Genomic DNA, 20,793 nt, shown 5'->3' with positions numbered 1-20,793 from the left:
TGTGTGTGTGTGTGTGTGTGTGTGTGTGTGTGTGTGTCCGTCCGTGAGTCCCCACATGGTCTTTCTGGCCTGTGTGATAGGACCAGGAAGCCGAAGATGTCCAACAGTGACAGGGCAAGTGGGCGTGTGCAGAAGGGACAAAAGGAGGCCCAAAACCCACAGTAGTAGCCAAGCTGCTCCTGGGAGAAAGGCTTACCCCTTCCTGGTGGTTACATCCACATGACCCAAACACCTCCGTGAGGCCTTGTCTCCCAGCACTGCCCAATCGAATTCACTCCTCATCCCATGCCCCCAACTCCTGAGACAGGGTTTCTCTGTGTAACAGTCCTGGCTGTCCTGGAACTCACTTTGTAGACCAGACTGGCCTTAAACTCCCTGAGATCCTCCTGCCTCTGCTGAGTGCTGGGATTAAAGGCGCACACCACCATCTCCCGGCCTCAAAATCACACTTAAACCTGACCTTCAACCAGGATAAGAAGTTTGACTGAAGCGTAGTAATGAGCTGGGGAAACTGGCCTTTGACCTCTTTGTTTCGTCTTCACCATCTTCTTTTGTGCCATGCTCGCCCAGATGGCAATAGTCTCTCTCACGGTTGTGCCCGCTCCCTCTCCCCGGAGACAATTCCTCTATAAGACACGGATGAGCCCCGTGGGGCTGTTGGAACAAGTGTCCATGTCAGTGGGGGAGACAGGGACATGCTCCTGTCCTGAAAACAGCTCCTGCTGCTGCTGCTACCATTAAATACGGGGCTGGCAGCTACAGGCCAAAAGCAGTGGCCAGGTTTCCTGGTGGCATAGTCAGAGAGGGAAACACACGGAGTCTCAGAAACTTAAGAAATTGGCCCTGTGCAAAGTCGAGTTGTAGCAAAAGAAGGGGGGGGGGTTAGTATGCAGCTGGATGCTTAGAAGCTGCTCACGGGTATGAACAATAGAATTCCCAAAGAGGGAGAGGCCTCTCCTGAGATCCTGACAGAGGGAAGGGCTGGGGAGGCCAGAGATTTTCATTCCTTCGGGCCTGGCAGAGTCCCTGAGCCGTGAAAACTGGTCCCCCACGCCTTTGGCTCTCTGTCATTCTCCACGGAGTCTGAGCAGTTGGCAGCCCACCCCCTTTTTGTCCCTCCACCCAGGCCTGAAGCCCACCATAGGTTTATTAGTTGGGAATGTGGAACTTGCTCTCCTCCAGGGAAGTATCCTGCACACACAGTTTAAGGCTGGACTGGGTATGTGGAGCTCGGTTCCCACAGCGCTGCAGTAGCTCACGGTTAGGGGCTTAGGGTGATAGGGGAGGCGGGGTCCTTTTCTCATTTAGAGTAGCTAGGACAGTCTGACCTTGGGGGAGCTTCTGGAAATTCAGGAGTACCTGCCTGTCATTCTTGGCTTCTTCCTCAACACTCAGACCCAGCAGGAGCCAGGGTCAGCCCCGAGTGTGCACCAAGCCCAGCGATTGGTCGTACCTGCAGACTCTGGATCTTTCCCTGGGCCTAGATTCTTGGTGATATTGCTGGCCAGCAGGGCCATGGACATCATGGGTAACTGAAAGACCCCGTCTCTACACCATCTTATCACCCTGGAATCCACAGCTTTTGCTGTTGCCTGCTTCCCATCATCTCCCTAAGCCGTCGCTCCCACCTGTCCTGGAGCCTTCCGGGGCAGCGGAGGACGGCAGTGTGCAAACTCCTGAAGAAGGTGGGGATGACAAGAAGTCAGATTGCTAGGTGTCCTACTTCAGCCACTGTAAATGGCAAAGTGGGCACAAGGCCCAGGTCCTTGTTACTCTTGCTCCGTGTTTCTGCCCCCGCCCGATGCTATTGCTCAGTCTTCCATTGGCTCTAGCAGATGCCCGAGGGAACAGTTCACAGGGAGGACTGGTCTGTTTTGACTCATGGTGCCACAGAGGTTACAGTCATTGTCACGGAGCAGATCTGCACCTGTGATCTGAATGCTTCTCCAGCTCACAGCGCTCTTTTGGGAGACTGTGGAGCCCTAGCTGCCGGGAGCAGCTCACCAGGGAACCAGTCTTTGAAGGTTGTCCCTTCCCATATTCTAGCCGAGCTCCCTGTTTCTTGGTCCACCGTGCTGTGAACGGCTGTTACTGTTTACCTCCTGTGAAATGAGCTTCCCTTCCATGGTAGACGGAACCATGGACCCAGATGAAGCTTCTTCTTCAGCTGTCCCTGCCAGGTCACAGTGGTGCAAACCTAACTAACCAATTCCATCTCATCACCATGGGCTGGGGTAAATAAGACAGCAAAGCAAAGCTGTTGACCTCACTGTAGCCGGGAAGCAGACAGAGAAGGAAGGAGAGGGGTTCCGAAGCATCTTTGGGGCCATGCAGCTAGTGACCCGCTTCCTTCCAGGTGGGCTCCACTCCCTACGTCTTCCCATCTCCCGCTCCATTTTAGGTTCAAAGCCTCAGGTTTCAGTCACTTCCCTGAATCCCATCAGCTAGCGACAAGACCTGAAATCCAGAGGCTTGTGGGAGATGTCTCATATTCAAACATAAGGCATATTTCAGAGCAATCTCCTTTTGGGGGCTGGTTTTTCCAGAAATTGAACCTGTGTTCAAGTGGTTCTTTTTCTCTGGAAAGATGGTCTTCCAGGGCTCATTCGCTCACATGTGTTATGGCAAGTACCAGCTTTCTGCCAGGAAAGTCTAGAACGTCAGACAACCACCTGAGAGGCCAGCAGGCCTGAGTGCTCTCCCTGGCAGGTGTTGAATATTGAGGCCCTTTGCCCGAGGCCGCAGAGCTAGCTCTCAGCAAGGCCAGGCTTGCGGAATGCCAGTCCCATGCCTCTCGTTTTGTGGGAAACTGTGTCCCTGTTCTGCGGGACCCTGGCTCCTTGGTCAGTGGAGGACAGGGAAAGAAAGCGCCAGTTGGTTTGTGTTGGTCACAGCTGTTTCTTGGCTGTGCCTGCCTCTTGCCCCTGAGCCAGCAGCCCTGTCTGCCTGCTGGCCGGAGGGCCCGGTTGTGGGAGCCAGAGGCTCTCCTCTGCTCATTAGAACTAGGTGGAATGGGTCCTTTCCACCCCAGGAGAGAGCTTGCCAGGGCGGGTTGGGAGCAGCAGGGTTGGATTTACTCTGCACATCCAGGGATTGGGAAATGATCTGCTCTTAAAAAGACAGGCTTGTTTCTGTCTATCCCATTTTCCTCTGAGGATGGGCATGTGCTCAGCTCTCTGACCTCTGGCCACTTCCAGCCTACCTTGTGCTGCTGTGAATAAGGTTTTTATTGGAAGATGAATGGCCCAGTTACTGTTCCTGGTATAATCACTGGGTGATATTTATTTATTTATTTGTCTGGAAATGGATCCTAGGTCCTCAAATATGTTAGACATGCACTTTGCCATTGAGCTACAATCTCAGCCCTCTTTAGATTTTGAGACAGAATCTAAGTGGCCCAGGCAGGTTTTGAACTTCTGATCATCCTGCCACCACCTCCCAGGTACTGGGACTTGTGGTTTCCCCCATGCCCAGCTCATTTTTGCACCATCATGGTAGAACTGAGTGGTCTGCCCAGAGACCATCTGATCCCTAGCCCTAAGGTAAGCTTTCCCTGGCCCCTGGCTGGCAGAATAATCCTTCCTGGACTGTCTACACCCAGGCAGAATGCCTTTCTGTGGTTCACTGGGGGAGATTCTCCTTTCTCAAAACACTTTCTCCTGAGGGAACCCAGAAGGAACCACAAAGGAAGAGAGGGTGCAAGATGTGGGCACAGGCAGGTGAGCTCCCCATCCCCACCCCGCTCTTCACTGGGCCCTTTTGCCTGCAGCTACTTAGAACCTTGGTGGCCCTCAGCATGTCTGCCCTTCCCAGCTCCGTGAGGGCAGTCCCGCCGGCTGCCAGTCTTGGTGAGAGGCTCTGGCCTCAGCCCCAGCCCTGTCCCTTATTCTAGCTGACCCAGTCTGAAGGTGATGGTGGGAAGTATCTCAGACTAAACGCAGGGGTTTTCCTGGTGTATCTAGCATAGTGTATCATTCCGTTACCACCCTGGGACCATGACTTCCCTGGTGCCCCCAGAGCTGAGTGACGCTGAGAGCCAAGCTCGTGCTAGCAGGGAAGTGGTGCCCACCATGGTGGCTAACCTTCAGGAAGCACTGGTAACCACTAGGTGTTATGGCGTCTACTGGCATCCCCTCATCTAGTCATCGTGGCAGCCAAGAAAGCAGGCATGTCACTTTATCCTGAGTTTTAGAAGCTCCAGAATAGACTTTGAGGGAATGGAGAGATGGCTCAGTGGTTAAAAGCACTGGCTGCTCTTCCAGGGTGTCCTGGGTTTGACTCCCAGCACCCACATGGCAGCTCCCAACCATCTGTAACTCCAGTTCCAGGAGATCCGACAGCTCCTCTGGGGCAGGTCTAGGGACGGAAGTGATGCGCCGACATACATGCAAGAAATCACTCAAAAAAGAGTCTGAAATAAAAATCAACTTTGAAGAAGAGGTTTATTTAAAAAAGAAAGACTAGGCTCCAAAAGATTAAGTAACTCCCTTAAAGGGGAGGATCCTGGGTTTGTACCCAGGCCTCAGACCCCAGAGACCACTTTAGAACTTGCTCTTGGGTTACAGTAAAATTTGAAACAGCAGCTTCCCAGCTCTCCAGGCCGGGGGCTGGGGAGGGGAGGCAGGTTTATGAACAAGTGTGTAATGAATGTGCTTGAAACGGTGGCATCGAGCTCAGGTTGCCTGATCAGTGTCCTTGCGAGAGATGGGCATTGTCCTAGCTGTGTAGCCTTGAGCGAGGGACGCTGCCTCTCTGGTTCACTGTGTATACAAGCTGGAATGCTAACAACACCTGCTGTCCAGAGAGGAACGAAGTAGTGCTTATACAAGGTGTGTAGCTCAAAGCTCGGGAGTCCACAAACGCTGGACCAATGTTGACTGTGGTGTCTGCTATGGAGAGGGCTGCAGCTCCCCCTGGCCATCAGTAGCAGCCCTGCAAGGGTTTGCCTCTCATGTGTGCAGCCCAGCACTAACCTGTAACTGTCTCCTGCAACCAGTACCCTGTACCCGGGGTCATCTCCAGGAATGGCTCCGTTCTATCTCATAGAAACCCGGTGCCTCTTGAGCAGCTTGAGGCCGGAGGCGTGTGCCCACCTCCTGAGTCCTCATGGGAGTAAATGCTCCACTATGAGCAGACAGTGCCTATGTGACCTCCAGGGTTCGTGGTGACTTTTGATATTCCAGAAATGCTTGACCCAGGACTGGCCCTGTGACTCAGCCAGGAAAGGTGCTCACTGCATAAGCCTGGCAATCCAGGCTCAACCCCTGGAACACGTGTAAAGGTGGAAAGCGGGAACTGACTCCCTAAAGTTGTCCTCCTGTGGTGTGCTAACCAACACGCGTGCGCGCAGGTGAAGAGCTTCTTCCCCATCATAGTTCTTAGGGCACCCTAGCCCACAATGACCAGTTCCTCCATGACACTGTGGTTTTGTCCTCCCTGTTTCATTGGTGAGAAAATAGATGGGAAACTATTGTCTGAGCCTGGAATACAGCCCTCATCTCCCCACCACTAGAGGTCCCTCTCCTGGGTCCAGCGTGAAATGAAGGGCTTTGTAGGACAGTGGTTCTCAGCCTGTGGGTCGTGACCCTTTGGGGTCTAATGACCCTTTCACAGGGGTCACCTAAGACCATCAGAAAACATGGACATTTACATTACGATTAATAACCGTAGCAAAATTACAGTTATGAAGTAGCAACGAACATAACGTTATGGTTAGGGGTCAGCACAAGGAAAAGGTATCAGCATTAGGAAGGTTGAGAACCACTAGGAGTCTTCTGCTCCTACATTATCATCTATTGGGGGGACGGGGGCGCAGCTGTGGCAGGAGCTGAACATGACTTGAATGCATAGCGGTATCATAAAACTTGAAAACTCCCCTGACATTTGAGTTCCTGGGTCTGGTGTGCTGAGCCCGCTGGCCTTTGACAATCCTTGGAGCCACCAGGCCCCATAGGACCAGCCTCCCACATGGCCACAGAGGCAGAGCAGAGCGGCCTTCTCCAGCCCACACTAAAGCCGAATCCCATTGCAGGGAGGGCCTGGGTCAGGAGTCTGCTTCAGAGATTCCTGTGTTTCAACAGACACCTCATTATCCCAGCCAGCCTCTGTAATCATACAGGCCCACGCCCAGCAGTCATCCTAGGCCAGGAAATCACTCCCTCCCCTCCCCCGCCTTCCGCCCAGGGCGCCCTGAACCTCAGTGTCTGCAGCCACTCTTCAGTGGCCCTCTTGCCTGCCTAACGGTTTTCTCTCCTGCTTCTCCTTGCTCTCTCGGGGACTCGGAAGTGTGGCTAACCAGCTGGACTGAGTCTCCCAAGAAGGACGTGACAGGTACTGCCTTGCGTGCATGCGTATGAACATGTGTCCCAGCGTGTGTGCCGAGGAGACAGGCTTCCCTGCGCATGCTTCCCTTGATCTGCATGCCGGGCTTTTCCCCTCCCGGGCCTTGTGCCTGCTGGGAGAACCAACCCTTTGTCATCCTCAGCTGAGCCTTGAAGAGTGGCGAGGGTGAGAGCGTGCTGGCCCCGTGCCTGTGGCTTCGAATCCCAGCTCGGCCATGCCCTGCCTGCACTGCCCTGGGTGTGTGTGTGTGGGGGGGGGGGTTGCATAACCTTCCCAAGGGCATGTGATGCCATCTCGGGGCATTTCTGTTCCAGGATGATGGCGGGTTGCTGTCATTTTTGGCCTTATCACGTTGACCATCCCAGGGAGAGTAGCCAAAAATGAGCCATCTCTCATGTGAGACACCTTCCAGAGATCTCTCAGGGGAGTAGGAGATCTGGAGAGCAGGAGGTTCCTTGCTGTGCATGTGATAGGGTGGATCATAGATCCAAATCCCAGTAGTTCAGAGCTTGGAATCGCCCCAAGGCTTTTAGATGCCATGAGGTACCTTCAGGGCCTGGAGACTTAGCCTTTAACTGGGCCATCTGGGTAGAGGGTCAGGGTCTTGGTTTTTAGCCTTGTGGCAAAAGCCATGAACAGTAGGACTATAGTGCTTAGTCCTATAAGTGGTGGGAGAGCGATGACATTTCCAGAAGAGTCTTCCACAGGGTCCCGTTCTTTCTAAGAGCAAACATTAAGGCTGAAGGGGTGGGGAGGCACCACAGGGCTGGAGGGAGAAGAGGTCTTGGGCCAGTTGCAGGGTTACAGCTCAAGCTCCATTTCCCTGCCTCCTGCCACTGCTGATGGCAGGGAAGGGGGTGTTGAGCATCCTGGGAGAGAGGCCAGGCGAGAAGGCAGTGGGGGAGGTCCCCCTTCCCTCCTGGTCATCCTTATGGTGTCCCCTATGATGCCGGCCTGTGCCTGAGCTAATCACTGGGCTCCTGTCCCTTTTTCCCCTCTGCTCAGGCCAGGGAGCCCGAGCCCACTTGGCCCACAGCAATGCATTCTATTCACCAAACGTATAGCTGAGAGGCCAGCAGGCCCAGTGCAGCCTGGGAAGAACCGGCTGCAAGCGGCCGTTGGGCCTTGGTGGGATGCCCAGGGTTGGGAGGGTTATGGGGAACCTGGGGCTGAGCTCCCACGGGGCCTGGCCAACTGAGAGTCCAAGGCTCGAGTCTTTCCCAGCCTTGGTTTCCCTTCTGGAATGCTGGGAGAATTCTGTCAGACAGGAAACAGAGAGGCGATGGGGCTAATGCCAGAGATCCTAATAGATTGGGGTCCTTGGGCTGCTTAGCCTGGCATCCAACCCTCAGTGACCAAGGGGCTCTGAGTTGGCTCTCTCCTGCTGGTAAGGCCCTGCCTGCCTGGAGGTGGGTCTAGGAGAGATGTATTGGGGCAGTGGCTTTTGCTGTCCCTGGCAGTGAGGTCTTTGGTTCCTCCGTCTCCCATGCTCTACTCTCTAAGCAGCTGCTTGTACTTTGCTCGGGGCTTTAGGCCCTGTGACTTCAGTGCAGAGGCAGAACAGCGTCTGAGATACTGTTCCTGCTCACAAATGAGGAGGCCAGAGTCGAGAAGGTTAAGTGTCCTCCCCAGGGTCACAGAGCAAGCAAGGGCAAGACTGGACTAGACCCTGACTCTAATCTTTTGCCTTTGGAGTGCCAGGCAATGGTTGGGTCTAGGTCTTGTCTTGTGGCACCCGTATCAGGTCTGAAGTACATGGTCTGGTTGGGAAACCGTTCCCAACCAAAAGCCCAGGAGAGAACAAGACGCTCAGTGAAGGAGGTGCTAAGGGAGTCTCCTAAAGAGGCAGAAGGGCTTGGGTAGAATTGAGAGCAATAAAAGAGAGGGGAATGCATGCGGACAGAGGGCAGGGGGCAGGGCCTGCAGGAGCTATTGAAGAAGAGTGTGCACAGGAGCATCATGGGTGCTGAATCATGAATGTTCCGTGGAATGGTGGAGGAGTAACAGGGGAGCACCAACCACAGGAAAGGCTGGGCTCGGATCTGCCTTTTATCCCGTAAGTAATGAGGAGCCGCTGAAGGTGTGGGAGCCGGGAAATGACTTGGCAGAGGCCTAGTTTAGAAACTTAAGTTGACAAAGGAAATCCCAAAGTTCTATGCAGATGGTTATTGGAGGAATAGGCGAGGCAGGAGCAGGACAGCAATCCTCAGGACCCTAGCAGGCCCAGCCAGGGACTCCTCTTCTGTAAAGGCCCATTCTAACCCAGGAAACAGTACTCTCTAGAAGGGTCCACCCCTCTCACTCTGCCAAGCACAAGGAGGCTCCCCCTCCTCCCGCAGACTCCTCCAGACCCCAATTTTCCAAGCCTTGCCTACCTTGGAGGAGATTCAGAGCTGCCCCTCCAGATGACATCACCAAGCAGTTTCTCATCTGGATACCTGTTCCTAGTGCCTGCTGCCATGCTGACATCCCAAGAGGCAGATGCCAGAGGGAGGAGCCTGGAGCCTGCCTGCACTGGGGGTGGAAGGTGGGGAGGAGAGAATCCCACAACTAGCACAGCTGTCTCCAGGAAGAGTGGCAGCCTGCCTGCGCTGTGTGACCCTGGAGAAGGGTCCCTTTGCTTTGCTTTCCCGAGTGCCAGATTGCTAGGCGTTAGAGGCTCCAGCCAACTTCCCAAGCAGACTTCAGGGCTGTGGGTGTGTAGATTTTCTCTGCTTTGAAATCTTGCCTCGGGTTTTTCTTGGCTTGGAAATGAGCTGATATCTGTCGCCTCATGGGCACCTCGTCTTTGTCCTCATTACTTTGTCGTCTGGCCACAGACCTGGAGGAACTTGTTCCTTCTTGCCTCAGCTTCATGTCGCCTTTGCCCCACTTCCAGTTCAGTCATTTATTGTCCCCCTCTTGGGAAGGTAAGACCCTTCCACATAGCAGCCACACCATCCGTCTGGAAGTACTTTAACGTTACACTCAGTGCCTACCACTAAAGGACCTATGCGCTAGAGATGACCGTATGAATCTATAAAAATCCCAAACTCCAGTGTTGACCGGGTGTGCCAGGGGTCCCGGGATGCCGTGAGGAAGGGTCCTTCCTAGACACTAAGCATTAATGGCACGTGTAGGCTATGTGTGATGCGGGGGTTAGTATGTGCTTAGTGGCATGGGACAGCTAAGTGACCTTAGGGAATCTGCTTCCCCCTGAGACATTCCGTTTACCATGTGTAACATGGGGCTCTGTGGAGCCCTCTGTGCAGGTTTCTGTGAGGACCAAGCATGATGCTGCTCTGCTTCGATGTTGAGTATGGGACTGACTGAGAAGGGCCCTGATGGGGGCTTGCATGTAATTGGCGTTCTCAGGACTTAACTCCCACCCCTGTCCCCCATTTTAGTCTTGTATTCTCTTCTCCTGTTTTTCACATCTGAAGTCCCCTCGGTGGCTGGTCCTTTTCTGGTTTTTGCTGTGGAGGCACTGATAACCCCCAGGGCACAGTGGGAGGCCATCTGTCGCCCAGTGCCCAGTCTGTCTAGCTGGTGCAGAAGCTGGTAACATCTGCATACAGATGCTGGGCTTCCCAGCTGTTGGTTGTGTTTCTGCCTGAAATGCAATTCTGGCTTTCCAGGGGCTCCCTGGGGGCTTGCGTGTGTGAGCTCACGGGACACACCTCAGCTTCTGAGCCTCCGAAGGTTCCATCTGGGGCTGCAAAGCCCACGCTATGTGAGAGAAAAGTTCTTTCTCTTTCCAGGAGAATGAACTTCTTCGACTCCCCCATAGTTCTTTGGCCACAGACGCTGACAGCGCCTTCTTCACATAGGACCCAGAGGTCTAAGCACTGCGTCTCACTTTTGGCTGCACAGCTGAACCATGGGACAGGATGGGGTATGCAAAATGAGTCATGCCGAGGCCCCACCCACTAAAGCTGGCTCTCTGAAGCCTGGGCATCAGAGTGTAGGGGTTTAAAAGCTCCTGGGATAAGTCTCCATTCCTAAGTGGAGGGTCGTTGTGTCGGAAGGACAGTGTGTATGGAAATAAACGAGTGTTCTGTAATTAGAAGAGAGGTGGACTTGAACCATTGAAGCAATCGTAAGTGGTTTGACTGTCTTTGTATGAGCTGTGGGAACTGCATGCGTCTCCTGTCCTCTCTAAACCTCTCATTAGTCTGGGAATTAAAGGGGAAGGGAGAGGGGGTGTCTCGAGGTGAACCGAGCCGTACCTGCCCGGCTTGTGAGTCAGACCCTGTCATATAGAGGGAATGTGTCTGGGGCTGAGGCACCACAGCAGACAGGAAGCGCTGAATTAACTCTCTGGCCACACAATTGTGCGGAACTTGCTAGGGTTTTGCATTTGTTTTGGTTTTGGAACAGGGGTCTTGACCAGCAACCCAGGCTGACCTTGAACTCCTGCTTCAGCCACTGGTGTGGGAAGGACGGGCTGACTGACCAGTGTGGTATAAGAAATGTACTAGAATTCCCTTGTGAGTGGAGAGGTCTGGGAAGTCTTCCTGAAAGAGGTGATTAGTCATTTTCTGCCTGTGGGTTCGTTGAAGGCTAGCAGGGCATCCTGTCTTTGAGAGTGCCCACGGTGACAGCCGAAAGGCAGAGATTTGACAACACATCCAGCCATATGTCATGCGATGGACACTCTGTCTGTCCACTTTCTAGCCTGGCCCTTGTTTCATGAACGTCACATTGGTTCAAGTAGCCAAGTAGGACAAAGAACTAACTTGCTTCTGGAAGCCGGGCTCACCTACCCTCTCTCCGATACACCCCCACCTTTGGTTCTGAGGCTCTTGAAACTGCCCAGAGCCTCAATGCAAGGGGAACCAGTCACCCTCTGCTGGTTGCGATGGCGGTGAGGCCCAGGAAAGCTCCTCCGGAAAGCATAACACTGCTGTCTGCCCGGCCCTCTGAAAGCCAGGAGGACAGGAATGGAGCCGAACTTGAGGAAAAGTTGGCGGGGGTGGGAGGATGGGGGATGGGGGGTGGGCTCAGCTCGCCAGCACTGGCTCTGGGACTTTCTTCTTGGGTTTCAAGTAAACAGTCTGGGCCCTCCTCCCATCCCCTGCCTCCACCCCCAGCTCCTCATTCGACGGGTCTCATGTGTTTCTATTTAAGGGTTGCAAGTAAGCCCTAGTGATTGGTGGCCTCAAACCCTCTTGACTCTTTGCTGGACCTAGGCTGTGGAGAAGTTCTCTCCCTCTCCCTCCTGAGGGGATCCCTGCTGCCTTTTCTCTCTGGGTTTACAGGCTGGGGTAGAGGCAGCAGGCCTCCTGGGCCTCCCCTTCGCCTCCCTTCTTTCTCTCTCCTGTGCTCTGATCTCAGCCTTCATGGGCCGCCCACTGTGCTCTTGGGGCCCTCCTCTCACACCCCAGCCAGCACTAGAGTCTGGAGAGAGGGGAGGCCCCAGGCCTCGCTGCAGACTCCCCCATGCCGGGCTGTGACTAACTTCACAGGCAGCAGCAGGCTTTTTCCTCAATTTCCTTGTCTTCCATCTCTGCCTGCCTCTGCCTCTCTCCACCCCCTTCTCCTTCCCGTCCCCTGGCTCCCCATGTCCCCCGGTCCCCGCGGTGCAGGGGGCCGGTGTGGGGCCTTGCTATATGGCCTGTCCTTGGGGTCCAGCAAGCTGCGAGCCCTGGCTACGGGCTGCTCCTCGGTGCAGCGCTGGCAACCGAGCAGCCTCCCTCGAGGGCGATGGACAGAGGGCGCCCCGGCCGCGGGGCCACGGCCGGCCGCTGGCTCACTGCATGCTTTCTGCCCTCGCCAGGTGCCGACACCAACGCCGAGCCCATGATCCTGGAACAGTACGTGGTGGTGTCCAACTATAAGAAACAAGAGAACTCGGAGCTGAGTCTCCAGGCCGGGGAGGTGGTAGATGTCATCGAGAAGAACGAAAGTGGTGAGTGTCTGGCCTTTGGCTGTCCACTCCTGGTTCCAGCCTGGCTCCTGGGCCCTGCTGGGTTTTTGTTCCTTTCCTCCTCCCCCACCTCTGCAGCTATACGTTATTTCCATCTGGCAGGGAGAGGGCCGAGAAGTCTGAAGTTCCCCTGTTGGTTTGGGCTGCAGGCCAGCAGTTTGCCTGGTGGTGGAAGAATGTCTCCCTGGCTTGAGGCTAATTTGCCAGCTTGTGCTAACGCAGGGCCAAGGTGGCAGCTGAAGCATCCATGCTCTGTTCAGGGGCCCTGTGCCATCTGAGGCCCAGAGGAGATGGTAGCTCTGGTGCCCAGTGACAGCTTCCCCAGCTGAGCTGTCTGCCAGGATCCAGACAGAAGTGGGAGGAGAAGACAGGGCCATGACAATGGGTTCCAGAGTCCTCAGACCTCTGGCAAGATGTCTGAGGAAGGGCCAGGCCTGCAGGAGGTTGCCTCGTGTCTGGGCAGTGTGTGGGTAGTGAGGTGGCTGCCCCCTGCTGAGCTGGAAGCTACCAGGACCAGGGAAGAGGGCCCAAGCACTGGATAAAGCCAGGTCCTGGAGCCAGGAGGGGTCCTGCAGCAACTACTGTGTCGTTAGGAACTGACACGGAGAATAAACCATGGCTTCCCAGGGTTCCGGAGTTCTTGAAGAGTGGACTGAAGTCCCCCTTGGTATCCTTGGCAAGAAAAGATACTGCAGATAGAGGGAAGAGGGCTCAAGTCTGTCAGTCCCCTGTTGCAGCTCCTGGAGCCCCTGAAGGGCCGGAAGGTCCTTGGAACTATGGCCTCCCCTGCAGGCTTGAAAGCCCTTGCCAGGGCTTGAGAGGATTCAGGATCTTGTTTTGGTTTCAGTTTCGGTTTGCTGGGGGCAGGCCCTGGGCATAGGTGTACCCCGGATTGCGTTTGTGGGCCCTTCAAAAAGGAGGCCCAGTCATCTTCTCTTCCTTCTGATATTTCAAAAGGAAAGCAGTTCAGTGGGTCACTGTGCCCATTCTGTAGATAGAATGACTGAGGCACAGAGAGCTGGCCAGAAACAAGTATCCTGAGGTCAAAAACAGTGCTCCCAAACTTCTGAATGCCTCTAGATGGCTGCAGAGAAGCTAAAAGAAATCTCTCTGGACATTTTAGGGGACCCAACTCCCCAGCACAGTGCTGTGATGTGAGCATAGGCTGGACTCCCCATCCTGAGGCAGTCATCTTCCTGATCACTTACCCTCCCTGAGAACTCAGGCTCTGTCCTTGTGCTTGGGTGGTTGGCAGGGACATGGCACGCATGACAGAACATGACCTGGTATCAGACCTGGATTCCAGGTGAACACCGCCCTGGTTCCCTTCCTGTGTAACTTTGCCCCGTCATGCTATTGTCTTGGGGGGCTGGCTCTGGGAGCCCCAAGGCCCTGAGGCCCCATGGGAGGTGGGAGGGTCTGCCATAATGAGAGGCAACAGGGGAGGAAAGTTTGTTCACGTGGGAGCCTGCTCCTAGTAAAGGCAGGAGATTGCTTTTGAATGCAAGGTCAGTTCTTTCAAGAAAGGCTTCTCTGGGGACTCGCCTGCTGCCACAGGTACCTGCCACACCACCACCTTGTGTGACCCAGAGCAGCAGGAGGTCGTGAGCCTCTGAGCCTGGGGTCAGTCAGCCATTGGCCAGCCAGAGTCCTGGTATACCATTCCAGGCTGAGCGTGGTGGCACATGTCTTTAATCCTAGCATTCAGGAGGCAGAGGTAGGCACTGTATGGAGTTTGAGGCCACCCAAGGCTAAATAGTAAGGCCCTGTCTCAAAAAGTAATAAAATAAATAAAAGTTAGAAAGGACTCTGCAGACTCAGTTACCTTTCCCCTTTCCATCACGTATGTGTGACCCTTAGAATGCATGGACTCTTGCTTAAGGGTGAAGGAAGAAGAACTCGGAGATGTGCATCTGTGTTAGGGCTTAGAAACCTGCTCTCCTGCATAGTTCTTTTGGCTGTAAAGGGGCCTCAGCTTGCCCCTGCCACTCATCCCTGAGTGGCCCGGCTAGCACAGAGACCCTATAAGAGCACTGGGTAACTTCAGGTCCCGCTACTCCGCCAGGCCTTACCTATTCCTTCTGTAACATGGTGTAGCCTTGTGGCTGCTTGGAGTGGAGGCTGCCTTGTGTCTGAACTCCTGTTATTTGTGGCTTTTCGGCTGTTTTCATGGTTTGTGGGGATAGCTGCGTAGCTACATGTGTGTCTGAACAAGGATCTGGAGTACTGTGGCTACCTGTCTGTCTGTCCATCTGAAATCAGCATGGCTGGGATGGACATCCAGCTTAATGAGAGACACAGGGTAAGGAGGAGAAGGCTAGATGGCCAGATTTCAGCTCCTGGGAGGTAATTCTCTGGTAAAGAACCCGGAGGCTGGACTGTGGGGGTGCTGTAGGTGAGCCGTGTGCATCCTGTGAGATGATTTTGGAAGGAGTGGTGAGTGAGGCTTCAGAACTCTGGAACAAAGACCCAGTTGTGATGCCTTTGACCTGCGACACGGTGAGGGTGTTGCAACATTTCCACTGGTGGTGTTGGGCTGCAGCCCCAGTGAGTACCATCCCCCCAGGCCTCCCTGTGTGTCATTTGGGGCAGGCCTCTGCCTGTGTGCCCTTTCCCTTAGCTGGGAGCCACTCTGATGGAGGGTCCATGGAGAGACCTAGAAACCTCTGGCTCTGCCTGATTGTCAAAGACCTCCTGTGACCTGGACCACAGCCACAAGGTGATGAGAGATGTGGACTTGCCAGCAGCATTCTGTGGCTGTCACCCATCAAAGATCTGCCTAGAAAGTCACCAAGTCCATATCGCCAGGCCCCAAGTCCCGTACTGAATAGGATCATTGTACCAGCTCCATGGAATAATCCTACATGATAAAAGGCAATTTACCATTTGGTAGCCAAAGTGACAGACGAAGAGTTTAGATGATTCTTAGAGTCCAAAAGCTGAGGGCTCTCCCTCCGAAAAGGCCCCGGGGAGGCTGAGATGCGCTGATCTTAAGTGTGCAGTGGGTAAAAGTGTGTGTCGGTGACAGGTGGGTCAGAGTCATGAACCAATCAAGATGATCACCCTGGGATCCTGCCGGCACGTTGTTCATAGGTAGCGCGGTGTTAGTGATTAAGTCGATCGCTTGAACTTGGAGGCAGGTATCAGTTGAGAAGATCTCAAGACGGTGATGGATAAGGATAGCCCATCTCAAGGAGCACATATCTGGGTAGAAGTCACAAGCACCTTTTTGATCAAACAGAAAGAACCCATGTAGGAAGGCTCACCGTCCACTGGTCAGTAGGACACATGCAGCAGAAAGATACGACATCCAGCAAGCCACACCAGGGCCTGTAACAGCCATTGTTTCTTCATGGAAACTCCTTGACCCTTGACCTGAGCCTCCTTATAAGACATTCTTGTGTCTCAAAGACCCGCACCGGCTGCCCCTTCTGGCAGGTATGGCTGGCGTGACGTCTGCGGGCAGGTGACGTCAGGGTCCTGGTTGCTGGTTTCTGTGCTGAGAGAAGCTGCCTGCAGCTTTCCAGGATTGTTTCCTTCCGAGACTGCAGCCAGGGCTGGAGCGTGGAGATGAGTCAACAGAATTTCTCCTGCCTCAGCTTTTGTCCTCTGAGTCTTTTGTCTCCTGGTATTGCCGTGATACCCTGAGGGTTCTGATGCTTCCTTGAAAACAAGGGGTTTTGAGCTCCTTTGTCCTCACTCTCCCCACGAGAAAGCTAAGCCTTGGGGTGCTTTATCCTCCAAACCAGTGCTTAGTCCAGTTGATCTCTGACTAAATGCTGGAAAGTCAGTCCTCTAGCTTTTTCTGGAGATGATTGAAAGACTATGAGAAAACCTCACGGAAGCCAAGAGAAAAGCATGAATCCCAGCCTTCGGGAGGCTGGGACTGGGAAAACTCTCTCTTCCCTGTTTTGGCTGCCTCTGCCCTACCTCCTCAGAGAGAGAGAGAGAGAGAGAGAGAGAGAGAGAGAGAGAGAGAGAGAGAGAGAGAATGAGAATCACATGGAATTCATGTGGTGGTCAGATCACCAGTTTCCCCAAACTGGTTTGTTTTCTGCTTCCACTGGGGATTATGGGAATCAGGTGTCAGACTCAGGTGGTCCAGCCTGCAGAACAGACATTTTAACTAATTCTTGTCATGGTATCTGTAACCATTTTACTTGGGAGGCTGTGTATGGAAGCAGAGAGGGCCAAGAGTCTAGAATTCAAGTACTGGGTTTCAGATGGTGCTCTGTGGTAGAGTACTTCCTTGGCATGCTCAAAGCCTGAATTTTACCCCAACACTATAAGAAGGAAGGGAGGGAAGGAGGGAGGGAAAACCAACGCTACCCTGACATTGGAAATAAACAATTTGCTAAATTTTTTTTTAACTTACTTACTTTATTTTGTGTATCTCAGTGTTTACCTGCACATATGTATGAGTATCACACACATGCCTGGTACCTGCCAGAGGTCAGAAGAGAACATCAAATTCCCTAGAACTGGAGTTCCAGATGGTATATGGGTGCGGGGAACTGAACCCAGGTCTTCTGTAAGAGCGGCATGTGCGTTACCTGCTGAGCCGTCTCTCTAGCCCTTCAGAATAAAAGGGGGCAGTGGTATGTACCACACAGACTTTATAAGGGGGGAACACACTGTACAGGGCGTGCATTAATTACTCCCTGTTATTTTATGACACTCGAGTACTTCCTTTGTCCCAGGCACTGTGATAATTGTTTATACACCCATAGTGTCTCTGTCTAATGGGTGTGGAAATTCTAGCACTTAAGATGAGGGCTGTATTGGGAGGATGGGATAGCTTTAATTTTTTGACTTACATTTATTTCTTAGGGTTGCAGGGGCATTCATGCCACAGCAACACGGGGATAACACACGGGAGTTGCTGCTCTCCTACTGTGTGGGCCCTGGAGATGACACTCCAGTGGCTGTGCTCGGTGTCACCCCACCCACTGCTCCATCTCCCCCACTTGGCATAGCTTTCTTTATGACTCTCCGTTATCTTAAGTTGACTCTGTTTAGCTTCTAAGTTGTGTGCTTAGACTACGCTTGACTAAGGAACGACCTGAATGCCACCCCAGACTTGCAGCCGCAGGAAGTGGACATCCCAGTAAAGACAGGCGAGGCAGTTTCTGGAGAGGAAAGTTTATTGCCGGAGGCACTGCCGAATAGTGAACTATCAAAACAGCCTTGTAGGAGTGAAGCTCCCTGAATCAGCCTGCATTGTAGGTATGTCTGGCCTTCACACGGCCCTGTAGGCTCTGTAGGAGCATCCGAAAGCCTTGCTCTCTGATAGCTCGTCCCTTCCTAAATGCGTGTGTGTCCCTGCCATATTTGCCTAATCAGCAGTTCCTAAGTCCATCCTGGTCCAAGGCCGTCTCTGGTATGCAGTGTGTTCACTTCCCGAAGAGAGGGCCAGAGAACGTAAATCCCTGAGCAAGTGAGCCTGGGGCCCTTCGGCCCAGCCTGTTCACTGTGGGACAGAGGTTATCTTGCCGCTGCAATTGCAAAATAGCCTCCTAACGAAAACATTAGACTTCAGGTTGGGTAAACCTGGCTGTGATTTTGAGGCGGTTGCTTTGTGGCCCTCGGAAAGTTTCTTGGGTCCTCCAAGTACCGTTTCCTTACCTATAAAACAGGAACAACTGTGCAGCCCCTGCCACCGCTGGAATATTGAAATTAGAGTTGGAACATTCTGGTTCAAAAGGGCTACATGTTGAGACCCAGAACCACAGCGAGTGCCCGGTGTGTCACAGCGCAGACAGGACTCTGGGAACTTGAGCTGTAGCTTAGAGAGCAGTGCTGGCCTAGCGTGCACAAAGCCCTGGTTTGACCCCTAGCACCATAGAATACGATGGTACCTATCTGTAATCCCAGCCCTTAGGAGGTAGAGACAGGAGAATCAGAAGTTCAAGGTCATCCTTGGCTGCATAGAAATTTTGAGGCTGATCTTGGCCATATGAGATCCTGTCTCAAAACCACACCAGACTGGTACACCTGTGGCACAGTTTACCCTCTCGGGCCAATTTCCTGGCCAGACAGTGGGTTACTCTGGTTCTGTCTCAGCTCTGAGGGTCTGCGGGGCAGAGGGCAGCAGAGGGATCATTGCCCGTGAAGTTAGGGCAGCACCTGCTAGAGCTGCCTTCTTTGGAGTTCTTACCTGCACAGCTGTTCTTGTCCCCAGCCTGTGACATAAAAGAAGGGCTTGTGACAGAAGCCGGACTCCTGCTGGCGACCCAAGAGCAGATGCCTCCTGTCAGGATGCTTCATGCAAGGCTAGCAGAAAGGAGGGCCGCCTTGGAATAACACCGCACTGACTATCATGGTTCTGTCATGTGGGGCAGAGCAGAGGTGCTGGGGGAAGGGCAACCAAGCAGGGAATAGGCGCTCCATGTGGAAGTTAGGCAGCCCTGTGGAAGTTAGCCATAGGCTGTGGTAAGCAGGGGGAACCCGTCTTCCTGGCTCTCGAGGAGGGCAGCTAGAGCAGGTGTGGGGGTGGGGGGGGGCAGACAAGGAACTAGTTCTTTCCTCAAGCTATGTGTACCATGGCTGTTGTCAGGAAGGCATCCAAGAGCTTGTCAGCACCAAGCACTGCCAGCCATATGCTGGGCACCAGCTGTAGTTCCCAACAGCGCAGCGCAAGGGTGCTGGACTTTCCTTCTACCCTGCTCAGGTTGGACAGATAGAGCAGCCGGTCACCCTCACCTGATGCTGTCTCTGTAGACAGAGGTGGCCTGACTCTTGCCTGTGAGTGGGCAGTCCTGGAGACCCTGCCCACCTCCCCATGTACACACGTGTACGTACTGCCTTTGTCCCCAGGGAAGTGGCAGGTCTCATTCTCCCGCTGACGTCTTGGGAGAAGCCCTTCCCACATGCCCTCTGCTCTTATGTAATGGGCTTTAGCTAAGTGCAGGGCACATGTTTTCTGGGGAGTATAATTTGTCAGACCCTCAGGGAATTTGGGTTGAGAAATTGCCACTTTCCCCAGCTTACCCTGGGGATGCTGGATATTACACACTTCAGCACTTGGGTTTTCGGCAATCACTGTGGTGGTAACTGAGGGTAGCCCACGGTAACCACCTTCGTTCCTATCTGCATCTTCCTAGATTCCATAACCTCATCCTCTGATGTCCAGTGCTGACCAAGAATCCTAGTTTAAGGTGGGGAACAGCCAGGGTGACCCAGTTAGCTTATATGCCCTGAAAAGTCTTGTGGGAGTCAGTGTTCCCTGAAGCTCCCCATCTTGGATCCTGTTGAATCCCCCCACATGGAGGGAAACTTCTGGTTCCTGTAGCTTGAGTTCATGAAACTATTGTTTGGGTATCATTGTCTCAGCGCATGCTCTGTAGCTGGGCATCTCTCAGGCCCCTGCTAAAATCCATTTGTTTCTCTCAAGCTTTTTATTGGACTGGATTGTGGGGAAGTGGCCCAGGAGCACCAGGGGGGGTAAGAGAAAGCCAAACTCCAAGTCAGTCCGCCAAAGACTAGCAGTAAAGCAAGCAAACTGTGCCGGGTCCAAAGCTGATTCACCATGGCCATGTCTCTCTCTCTCTCTCTCTCCCGTGGTCTGGTCCACCCACATTGCCATGGCCACCGTTGGCTTTTCGTGTCTGAAACCCAAGTGGCCAGAAGTCTGTTCTCTCAGATGCCTGCTGGGAATCATCATCAGAGAGGTCAAGGCCACCTGGGGAAGTGTCTGTTCCTGCCAGCTAGCTGGGGATTTTGAGCTTTTTCCAAGGTGCTCTTTCTGAATCATAATATTTTAAGTTTCACAGGATAGGAAACTGGGCGATTTTTAAAACCCCTTGGTAACAGGCAGAGTGGAGCTTGGTGTTCTCTCTAAGGACAAAACTGAAGTCCAGAAAAGTGAGGTAACGTGTCCCAAGGTTGCACAGCACCATGGGCCATTGTCTGCCTAGGGTTGGGAGCCTGAGTGTTTGCAGCGTGGATTGTGCTTCCTTGAAAGGCCAAACCCCAGAGGACTTTGCTCTGTAAGCTCCCCGCACTACAAAGAGCTAAGAAGCAGAGATCTGTAGGGCAGAGACTCTAGGAGAATGGAGAAAGTGTGGGTTCCCTCATCTTGGCTCCCCAGGTCCTTCTGGAGGGGTTGGGCTGTATACATGGTAGATCTGGAGAGGTTTGGATGGGGTCTGAGCTGTGCCCCCCGGCAGTAGTCCGGGTACCTCCAGTCCATGTTGCCTTTTACTGTTGTAACCAAACAGAACCATCCCAGCCCCTCTCTTACAGCCCCATACCACATGGCGTAGGTCCTCCATCCTCTCCTCTCCTCCTGCCCTCAGTCCTCAGGGAAATCCTGCTTCCATAGCAGGCAGGCAGGTTAGTCAACAGGCGTGGAGAACCACGGCATGCATAGGACTGGAGTAGAGCGGTGGACAAGTGTGGAAAAGAACCTACTGTGTGACCCACAGCATGCATAGGACTGGAGTAGATCAGTGGACAAGTGTGGAAAACCTACTGTGTGACCCACGGCATGCATAGGGCTAGAGTAGAGCAGTGGACAGGTATGGAAAAGAACCTACTATGTG

At 53.5% G+C, this 20,793-nt stretch overlaps 1 protein-coding gene across 3 annotated transcripts in view; it reads left to right on the top strand.

Annotated features, from left to right (window-relative positions):
• Positions 1–20,793, top strand: part of Sh3pxd2a (SH3 and PX domains 2A) — a 197,761-nt gene that overhangs the window by 137,959 nt on the left and 39,009 nt on the right. For 2 of the 3 annotated variants that reach the window (XM_005352440.2, XM_005352439.3), the window contains exons 7-8: positions 6,286–6,330; positions 12,101–12,232. In XM_005352440.2, coding sequence (XP_005352497.1) covers positions 6,286–6,330; positions 12,101–12,232 — 177 coding nt within the window. The remainder of the gene's footprint in view (positions 1–6,285; positions 6,331–12,100; positions 12,233–20,793) is intronic. The other variant, XM_026781309.1, reaches the window with a different exon arrangement.

This window comes from Microtus ochrogaster, chromosome 8, assembly GCF_000317375.1.
Source record: "Microtus ochrogaster isolate Prairie Vole_2 chromosome 8, MicOch1.0, whole genome shotgun sequence".
Classification (NCBI taxonomy): Eukaryota; Metazoa; Chordata; class Mammalia; order Rodentia; family Cricetidae; genus Microtus; species Microtus ochrogaster.
The sequence above is the reverse complement of the archived record's forward strand: the minus strand, read 5'-3'. Positions and strand labels throughout refer to the sequence as shown.